Raw genomic sequence first — 11,058 nt, forward strand, 5'->3', positions numbered from 1 at the left:
GTAGTACACTGGTATGGGTATTCAGACCTCCCTCTCTCCTCCTCTCCTCTCGTATGTAGTACATTGGTATGGGTATTCAGAGCTCCCTCTCTCCTCCTCTCCTCTCGTATGTAGTACACTGGTATGGGTATTCAGAGCTCCCTCTCTCCTCCTCTCCTCTCGTATGTAGTACACTGGTATGGGTATTCAGAGCTCCCTCTCTCTCCTCTCCTCTCCTCTCGTATGTAGTACACTGGTATGGGTATTCAGACCTCCCTCTCTCCTCCTCTCCTCTCGTATGTAGTACACTGGTATGGGTATTCAGAGCTCCCTCTCTCTCCTCTCCTCTCCTCTCGTATGTAGTACACTGGTATGGGTATTCAGACCTCCCTCTCTCTCCTCCTCTCGTATGTAGTACACTGGTATGGGTATTCAGAGCTCCCTCTCTCCTCCTCTCCTCTCCTCTCGTATGTAGTACACTGGTATGGGTATTCAGAGCTCCCTCTCTCTCCTCTCCTCTCTCTCACTGGTATGGGTATGCAGACCTCCCTCTCTCCTCCTCTCCTCTCGTATGTAGTACACTGGTATGGGTATTCAGACCTCCCTCTCTCTCCTCCTCTCCTCTCGTATGTAGTACACTGGTATGGGTATTCAGACCTCCCTCTCTCTCCTCCTCTCCTCTCGTATGTAGTACACTGGTATGGGTATTCAGACCTCCCTCTCTCTCCTCCTCTCCTCTCGTATGTAGTACACTGGTATGGGTATTCAGAGCTCCCTCTCTCTCCTCCTCCTCTCCTCTCGTATGTAGTACACTGGTATGGGTATTCAGAGCTCCCTCTCTCTCCTCCTCTCCTCTCGTATGTAGTACACTGGTATGGGTATTCAGACCTCCCCCTCTCTCCTCCTCTCGTATGTAGTACACTGGTATGGGTATTCAGAGCTCCCTCTCTCTCCTCCTCTCCTCTCCTCTCGTATGTAGTACACTGGTATGGGTATTCAGACCTCCCTCTCTCTCCTCCTCTCCTCTCGTATGTAGTACACTGGTATGGGTATTCAGAGCTCCCTCTCTCCTTCTCTCCTCTCGTATGTAGTACACTGGTATGGGTATTCAGAGCTCCCTCTCTCCTCCTCTCCTCTCGTATGTAGTACACTGGTATGGGTATTCAGAGCTCCCTCTCTCTCCTCCTCCTCTCCTCTCGTATGTAGTACACTGGTATGGGTATTCAGGGCTCCCTCTCTCTCCTCCTCTCCTCTCGTATGTAGTACACTGGTATGGGTATTCAGACCTCCCTCTCTCTCCTCCTCACCTCTCGTATGTAGTACACTGGTATGGGTATTCAGAGCTCCCTCTCTCCTCCTCCTCTCCTCCTCCACTCTCCTCCTCTCCTCTCCTCTCCTCCTCTCCTCTCGTTCTCTCCACTGTTCCCTCTGTCGGGCACTTCCCTCTCATCACCTGCAGTGGGCGGAGTCGTGACTGAGAGCTGTGCTCTGGTTGGCTAAGCTGGAAAGAGGCTGCAGCGACAGACCCACAGCATCCTCTACTCTCGCTTTCTCCCTCTATCGTTTTCGCTCATCCCACCACCCTTCTCTCTCTCTCTCTCTCTCTCTCTCTCTCTCTCTCTCTCTCTCGCTCTCTCTCTCTCTCTCTCTCCTTTCCTCTCCACACAGAGACACACGTGCCCCTGCCTGCCTGCCTGCTCAGTGACACTGCAGTACAGAGGACATAGCAGCAGCAGACAGACAGGCAGAGAGACACGCAGGCAGACCGACACGCAGGCAGAGAGACAGAAAGGCAGAGAGACAGGCAGGCAAAACAAGCCGACAGGCAGAACGTAGGAAGGTGTGTCGAGGCCTTGTCTCCTCTTCCTCCTCCTCCTCCTCGAGTAGCAGAGATCCTGTTCTCCTGCGCTCTCCTTCAAGGACTTCCACACTCGGAGACCAAGAACTACTACTGCTACAGTTCCTGTTCCTGTTGGTTACCAAGGAAATACTCCTGCTACTGCTGCTACAGTTCCTGTTCCTGTTTGTTACCAAGGAAATACTACTGCTACTACTGCTACAATTCCTGTTTGTTACCAAGGAAATACTGCTGCTACTACTGCTACAATTCCTGTTTGTTACCAAGGAAATACTACTGCTGCTACAGTTCCTGTTCCTGTTTGTTACCAAGGAAATACTACTGCTGCTACAATTCCTGTTCCTGTTTGTTACCAAGGAAATACTACTGCTGCTACAATTCCTGTTCCTGTTTGTTACCAAGGAAATACTTCTGCTACTACTACTACAATTCCTGTTCCTGTTCCTGTTTGTTACCAAGGAAATACTACTACTACTACAGTTCCTGTTCCTGTTTGTTACCAAGGAAATACTGCAGCGCAGTGGATATTATCACGCACACGGAGGAGTGCTACTCTCTCCCTCTCTTTCTCTCACAGTCACAGGCAGACAAATGGACGACTCTCTCTAACAGCGTATCAGTGGACTTCTCATTATTTCGGGACTTCTCTTGCTGGCCTGGTGTGTGTAGTGGTGTGTGTAGTGGTGTGTGTAGTGTGTGTGTAGTGGTGTGTGTAGTGTGTGTTTTTATCAGAGGTCACGCCGCGTGCTGTGGGAGTGTGTGTGGGCGATCCACCTTCTCTCAGGTCCCCTCCCCTCTCATCCTTTTCTACCTAATCTCTCTCTCTCTCTCTCTCTCTCTCTCTCTCTCTCTCTCTCTCTCTCTCTCTCCACCCCCTCTCCTGTTCACCTCCTTCTCCACACCTCACCAAACTCCTTCCCTCTCTTCCCCCTCTCTCTCTCCATCCTCACCACACCTCTCCCTCTCTTCCCTCTATCCTCTCTATTCCTCCGCCCCTCCATATCCCATGATGCCTTGCCCCAGGCCACTACGCTAGGCCCCAGCAGTATGGGCAGAGCCTGGGAGGGGAGAGAGAGCTCTGATTGGTCCAGGTCGGGTCCCCCTTCCTTTGCTTCCAATGGGGGAGGACACCGAGAGCTCCAAAGTCAACCACAGCTTTCTGCGAGACTACGTCACCGAAGGTAGGCTCATAACACCTTTTTTACCTTATGCAGGTTTATAACAGCTCTGTTATCTTAAGTAGGTTTATAACACCTCTGTTATCTTAAGTAGGCTCATAACACCTCTGTCACCATATGAAGGTTTATAACAGCTCTATGTCACCTTAAGTAGGTTTATAACACATCTATTCTACCTAAGTAGGTTTATAACGGCTCTATGTCACCTTAAGTAGGTTTATAATACCACTATATAATCAAAGCTTATAATACATATATTTGACCTTAAGTAGGTCTATAATGGTTCTATGTTACATTAGGTAGGTTTATAATACCTCTATGTTAGATTAAGTTTGCGTATTATAACTCTGTCAAGTTACGTAGACCTAGAGCGCCACTTAGTTTCCGAAGGTAGGCTTCCAACATATCTCTGTTACCGAAGGTAGGCTTACAATATATCTCTGTTACCGAAGGTAGGCTTACAATATATCTCTGTTACCGAAGGTAGGCTTACAATATATCTCTGTTACCGAAGGTAGGCTTCCAACATATCTCTGTTACCGAAGGTAGGCTTCCAACATATCTCTGTTACCTAAGGTAGGCTTATAGCATATCTCTGTTACCGAAGATAGGCTTCCAATATATCTCTGTTACCGAAAGTAGGCTTCCAATATATCTCTGTTACCGAAGGTAGGCTTCCAATATATCTCTGTTACCGAAGGTAGGCTTCCAATATATCTCTGTTACCGAAGGTAGGCTTCCAATATATCTCTGATACCGAAGGTAGGCTTCCAATATATCTCTGTTACCGAAGGTAGGCTTATAGCATATCTCTGTTACCGAAGGTAGGCTCATAACATATCTCTGTTACCGAAGGTAGGCTCATAACATATCTCTGTTACCGAAGGTAGGCTTACAATATATCTCTGTTACCGAAGGTAGGCTTATAGCATATCTCTGTTACCGAAGGTAGGCTTACAATATATCTCTGTTACCGAAGGTAGGCTTACAATATATCTCTGTTACGGAAGGTAGGCTTCCAACATATCTCTGTTACCGAAGATAGGCTTCCAATATATCTCTGTTACCAAAGGTAGGCTTACAGCATATCTCTGTTACCGAAGGTAGGCTTCCAATATATCTCTGTTACCGAAGGTAGGCTTATAGCATATCTCTGTTACCGAAGGTAGGCTTCCAATATATCTCTGTTACCGAAGTTAGACTTACAATATATCTCTGTTACTGAAGGTAGGCTTCCAACATATCTCTGTTACCGAAGGTAGGCTTACAACACCTCTTTTGGCAATTTAGGTAGGTTTATAATACCTCTCTGTCCCCTTAAGTACACTTATAATGTAGGCGTACAACGGCACTACATGACAAAAGATAGGTCTACAACTAGTTTAGAATCAGAGATGTTTGTTTGACAGAGAGAGTCAGGGGTTCAGAGCTGGACTCCTCCATGTTGCTGGCTGTCTCTGAACGTACATTATAACCAGGTATAGAGGTAATGTACTTAAAACTGAGCCCAGAATAGACCTGCTTGTTGAAGCTTCACGTCTCATTAGGACTGGGTGTGTTTTCTAGTCTACATCTGTGTGATCAATCAGTTTATTCCAGTTCAGAATGAAAATGATTTATTGTATTTTTAGCAGCAAACAGTTCCAACCTAGACAGATATGTAAGAGTGTTTTAAATGGGGGAAAATGAACATTAAAATATATTTATATGGGTATTTAATTTAATTGTTATTTGTTTTAGGCATAAGGGCAATGAAATGACTCAGTGGTTCTGAACCCTTATGGGGTAGTAACAGTATGATAGTAGGATGCTGACTCAGTGGTTCTGAACCCTAATGGGGTAGTAACAGTAGGATGCTGACTCAGTGGTTCTGAACCCTTATGGGGTAGTAACAGTATGATGCTGACTCAGTGGTTCTGAACCCTTATGGGGTAGTAACAGTATGATGCTGACTCAGTGGTTCTGAACCCTTATGGGGTAGTAACAGTAGGATGCTGACTCAGTGGTTCTGAACCCTTATGGGGTAGTAACAGTATGATAGTAGGATGCTGACTCAGTGGTTCTGTACCCTTATGGGGTAGTAACAGTAGGATGCTGACTCAGTGGTTCTGAACCCTTATGGGGTAGTAACAGTATGATGCTGACTCAGTGGTTCTGAACCCTAATGGGGTAGTAACAGTATGATGCTGACTCAGTGGTTCTGATCCCTTATGGGGTAGTAACAGTAGGATGCTGACTCAGTGGTTCTGAACCCTTATGGGGTAGTAACAGTATGATGCTGACTCAGTGGTTCTGAACCCTTATGGGGTAGTAACAGTATGATGCTGACTCAGTGGTTCTGAACCCTAATGGGGTAGTAACAGTATGATGCTGACTCAGTGGTTCTGATCCCTTATGGGGTAGTAACAGTAGGATGCTGACTCAGTGGTTCTGAACCCTTATGGGGTAGTAACAGTATGATAGTAGAATGCTGACTCAATGGTTCTGAACCCTTATGGGGTAGTAACAGTATGATAGTAGGATGCTGACTCAGTGGTTCTGAACCCTTATGGGGTAGTAACAGTATGATAGTAGGATAATGACTCAGTGGTTCTGAACCCTTATGGGGTAGTAACAGTATGATAGTAGGATGCTGACTCAGTGGTTCTGAACCCTTATGGGGTAGTAACAGTAGGATGCTGACTCAGTGGTTCTGAACCCTTATGGGGTAGTAACAGTATGATAGTAGGATAATGACTCAGTGGTTCTGAACCCTTATGGGGTAGTAACAGTATGATAGTAGGATGCTGACTCAGTGGTTCTGAACCCGTATGGGGTAGTAACAGTAGGATGCTGACTCAGTGGTTCTGATCCCTTATGGGGTAGTAACAGTATGATAGTAGGATGCTGACTCAGTGGTTCTGAACCCGTATGGGGTAGTAACAGTATGATAGTAGGATGCTGACTCAGTGGTTCTGAACCCTAATGGGGTAGTAACAGTATGATGCTGACTCAGTGGTTCTGATCCCTTATGGGGTAGTAACAGTAGGATGCTGACTCAGTGGTTCTGAACCCTTATGGGGTAGTAACAGTATGATGCTGACTCAGTGGTTCTGAACCCTTATGGGGTAGTAACAGTATGATGCTGACTCAGTGGTTCTGAACCCTAATGGGGTAGTAACAGTATGATGCTGACTCAGTGGTTCTGATCCCTTATGGGGTAGTAACAGTAGGATGCTGACTCAGTGGTTCTGAACCCTTATGGGGTAGTAACAGTATGATAGTAGGATGCTGACTCAATGGTTCTGAACCCTTATGGGGTAGTAACAGTATGATAGTAGGATGCTGACTCAGTGGTTCTGAACCCTTATGGGGTAGTAACAGTATGATAGTAGGATAATGACTCAGTGGTTCTGAACCCTTATGGGGTAGTAACAGTATGATAGTAGGATGCTGACTCAGTGGTTCTGAACCCTTATGGGGTAGTAACAGTAGGATGCTGACTCAGTGGTTCTGAACCCTTATGGGGTAGTAACAGTATGATAGTAGGATAATGACTCAGTGGTTCTGAACCCTTATGGGGTAGTAACAGTATGATAGTAGGATGCTGACTCAGTGGTTCTGAACCCGTATGGGGTAGTAACAGTAGGATGCTGACTCAGTGGTTCTGATCCCTTATGGGGTAGTAACAGTATGATAGTAGGATGCTGACTCAGTGGTTCTGAACCCGTATGGGGTAGTAACAGTATGATAGTAGGATGCTGACTCAGTGGTTCTGAACCCTAATGGGGTAGTAACAGTATGATGCTGACTCAGTGGTTCTGAACCCTAATGGGGTAGTAACAGTATGATGCTGACTCAGTGGTTCTGAACCCTAATGGGGTAGTAACAGTATGATAGTAGGATGCTGACTCAGTGGTTCTGATCCCTTATGGGGTAGTAACAGTATGATAGTAGGATGCTGACTCAGTGGTTCTGAACCCGTATGGGGTAGTAACAGTATGATAGTAGGATGCTGACTCAGTGGTTCTGAACCCTAATGGGGTAGTAACAGTATGATGCTGACTCAGTGGTTCTGAACCCTAATGGGGTAGTAACAGTATGATGCTGACTCAGTGGTTCTGATCCCTTATGGGGTAGTAACAGTAGGATGCTGACTCAGTGGTTCTGAACCCTTATGGGGTAGTAACAGTATGATAGTAGGATGCTGACTCAATGGTTCTGAACCCTTATGGGGTAGTAACAGTATGATAGTAGGATGCTGACTCAGTGGTTCTGAACCCTTATGGGGTAGTAACAGTATGATAGTAGGATAATGACTCAGTGGTTCTGAACCCTTATGGGGTAGTAACAGTATGATAGTAGGATGCTGACTCAGTGGTTCTGAACCCTTATGGGGTAGTAACAGTAGGATGCTGACTCAGTGGTTCTGAACCCTTATGGGGTAGTAACAGTATGATAGTAGGATAATGACTCAGTGGTTCTGAACCCTTATGGGGTAGTAACAGTATGATAGTAGGATGCTGACTCAGTGGTTCTGAACCCGTATGGGGTAGTAACAGTAGGATGCTGACTCAGTGGTTCTGATCCCTTATGGGGTAGTAACAGTATGATAGTAGGATGCTGACTCAGTGGTTCTGAACCCTAATGGGGTAGTAACAGTATGATAGTAGGATGCTGACTCAGTGGTTCTGAACCCTAATGGGGTAGTAACAGTATGATAGTAGGATGCTGACTCAGTGGTTCTGAACCCTAATGGGGTAGTAACAGTAGGATGCTGACTCAGTGGTTCTGAACCCTAATGGGGTAGTAACAGTATGATGCTGACTCAGTGGTTCTGAACCCTAATGGGGTAGTAACAGTATGGTAGTAGGATGCTGACTCAGTGGTTCTGAACCCTAATGGGGTAGTAACAGTATGATAGTAGGATGCTGACTCAGTGGTTCTGAACCCTAATGGGGTAGTAACAGTATGATAGTAGGATGCTGACTCAGTGGTTCTGAACCCGTATGGGGTAGTAACAGTAGGATGCTGACTCAGTGGTTCTGAACCCTAATGGGGTAGTAACAGTATGATGCTGACTCAGTGGTTCTGAACCCTTATGGGGTAGTAACAGTATGATGCTGACTCAGTGGTTCTGAACCCTAATGGGGTAGTAACAGTATGATGCTGACTCAGTGGTTCTGAACCCTTATGGGGTAGTAACAGTAGGATGCTGACTCAGTGGTTCTGAACCCTTATGGGGTAGTAACAGTATGATAGTAGGATGCTGACTCAGTGGTTCTGAACCCTTATGGGGTAGTAACAGTATGATAGTAGGATGCTGACTCAGTGGTTCTGAACCCTTATGGGGTAGTAACAGTATGATAGTAGGATAATGACTCAGTGGTTCTGAACCCTTATGGGGTAGTAACAGTATGATAGTAGGATGCTGACTCAGTGGTTCTGAACCCTTATGGGGTAGTAACAGTAGGATGCTGACTCAGTGGTTCTGAACCCTTATGGGGTAGTAACAGTATGATAGTAGGATGCTGACTCAGTGGTTCTGAACCCTTATGGGGTAGTAACAGTATGATAGTAGGATGCTGACTCAGTGGTTCTGAACCCGTATGGGGTAGTAACAGTAGGATGCTGACTCAGTGGTTCTGATCCCTTATGGGGTAGTAACAGTATGATAGTAGGATGCTGACTCAGTGGTTCTGAACCCTAATGGGGTAGTAACAGTATGATAGTAGGATGCTGACTCAGTGGTTCTGAACCCTAATGGGGTAGTAACAGTATGGGGATGCTGACTCAGTGGTTCTGAACCCTAATGGGGTAGTAACAGTAGGATGCTGACTCAGTGGTTCTGAACCCTAATGGGGTAGTAACAGTATGATGCTGACTCAGTGGTTCTGAACCCTAATGGGGTAGTAACAGTATGATAGTAGGATGCTGACTCAGTGGTTCTGAACCCTAATGGGGTAGTAACAGTATGATAGTAGGATGCTGACTCAGTGGTTCTGAACCCTAATGGGGTAGTAACAGTAGGATGCTGACTCAGTGGTTCTGAACCCTAATGGGGTAGTAACAGTAGGATGCTGACTCAGTGGTTCTGAACCCTAATGGGGTAGTAACAGTATGATAGTAGGATGCTGACTCAGTGGTTCTGAACCCTAATGGGGTAGTAACAGTATGATAGTAGGATGCTGACTCAGTGGTTCTGAACCCTAATGGGGTAGTAACAGTATGATAGTAGGATGCTGACTCAGTGGTTCTGAACCCGTATGGGGTAGTAACAGTAGGATGCTGATGTGGTTCTGAACCCTAATGGGGTAGTAACAGTATGATGCTGACTCAGTGGTTCTGAACCCTTATGGGGTAGTAACAGTATGATGCTGACTCAGTGGTTCTGAACCCTAATGGGGTAGTAACAGTATGATGCTGACTCAGTGGTTCTGATCCCTTATGGGGTAGTAACAGTATGATAGTAGGATGCTGACTCAATGGTTCTGAACCCTTATGGGGTAGTAACAGTATGATAGTAGGATGCTGACTCAGTGGTTCTGAACCCTTATGGGGTAGTAACAGTATGATAGTAGGATGCTGACTCAGTGGTTCTGAACCCTTATGGGGTAGTAACAGTATGATAGTAGGATGCTGACTCAGTGGTTCTGAACCCTTATGGGGTAGTAACAGTATGATAGTATGCTGACTCAGTGGTTCTGAACCCTAATGGGGTAGTAACAGTATGATGCTGACTCAGTGGTTCTGAACCCTTATGGGGTAGTAACAGTATGATAGTATGCTGACTCAGTGGTTCTGAACCCTAATGGGGTAGTAACAGTAGGATGCTGACTCAGTGGTTCTGAACCCTTATGGGGTAGTAACAGTATGATAGTAGGATGCTGACTCAGTGGTTCTGAACCCTTATGGGGTAGTAACAGTATGATAGTAGGATGCTGACTCAGTGGTTCTGAACCCTTATGGGGTAGTAACAGTAGGATGCTGACTCAGTGGTTCTGATCCCTTATGGGGTAGTAACAGTATGATAGTAGGATGCTGACTCAGTGGTTCTGAACCCTTATGGGGTAGTAACAGTATGATAGTAGGATGCTGACTCAGTGGTTCTGAACCCTTATGGGGTAGTAACAGTATGATAGTAGGATGCTGACTCAGTGGTTCTGAACCCTTATGGGGTAGTAACAGTAGGATGCTGACTATGGTTCTGAACCCTAGGGGTAGTAACAGTATGATGCTGACTCAGTGGTTCTGAACCCTAATGGGGTAGTAACAGTATGATAGTAGGATGCTGACTCAGTGGTTCTGAACCCTAATGGGGTAGTAACAGTATGATAGTAGGATGCTGACTCAGTGGTTCTGAACCCTTATGGGGTAGTAACAGTATGATAGTAGGATGCTGACTCAGTGGTTCTGAACCCGTATGGGGTAGTAACAGTAGGATGCTGACTCAGTGGTTCTGAACCCTTATGGGGTAGTAACAGTAGGATGCTGACTCAGTGGTTCTGAACCCTTATGGGGTAGTAACAGTATGATAGTAGGATGCTGACTCAGTGGTTCTGAACCCTAATGGGGTAGTAACAGTATGATAGTAGGATGCTGACTCAGTGGTTCTGAACCCTAATGGGGTAGTAACAGTATGATAGTAGGATGCTGACTCAGTGGTTCTGAACCCTAATGGGGTAGTAACAGTAGGATGCTGACTCAGTGGTTCTGAACCCTAATGGGGTAGTAACAGTAGGATGCTGACTCAGTGGTTCTGAACCCTAATGGGGTAGTAACAGTATGATAGTAGGATGCTGAGTGGTTCTGAACCCTAATGGGGTAGTAACAGTATGATAGTAGGACTCAGTGGTTCTGAACCCTCAGTGGATGCTGACTCAGTGGTTCTGAACCCTTATGGGGTAGTAACAGTATGATAGTAGGATGCTGACTCAGTGGTTCTGAACCCTAATGGGGTAGTAACAGTATGATAGTAGGATGCTGACTCAGTGGTTCTGAACCCTAATGGGGTAGTAACAGTATGATAGAGGATGCTGACTCAGTGGTTCTGAACCCTAATGG

General features: G+C 45.9%; 1 protein-coding gene across 1 annotated transcript in view; it reads left to right on the forward strand.

Annotated features, from left to right (window-relative positions):
- Window positions 1–1,578: 1,578 nt before the first annotated feature.
- Window positions 1,579–11,058, forward strand: part of ppp2r2ca (protein phosphatase 2, regulatory subunit B, gamma a) — a 76,477-nt gene continuing 66,997 nt past the window's right edge. Inside the window, exon 1 of the mRNA XM_065017050.1 lies at window positions 1,579–3,018. Coding sequence (XP_064873122.1) covers window positions 2,955–3,018 — 64 coding nt within the window. The 5' untranslated portion in view covers window positions 1,579–2,954. The remainder of the gene's footprint in view (window positions 3,019–11,058) is intronic.

The sequence above is a fragment of the Oncorhynchus nerka genome, unplaced genomic scaffold (genome assembly GCF_034236695.1).
Source record: "Oncorhynchus nerka isolate Pitt River unplaced genomic scaffold, Oner_Uvic_2.0 unplaced_scaffold_423, whole genome shotgun sequence".
NCBI classification, from domain to species: Eukaryota; Metazoa; Chordata; class Actinopteri; order Salmoniformes; family Salmonidae; genus Oncorhynchus; species Oncorhynchus nerka.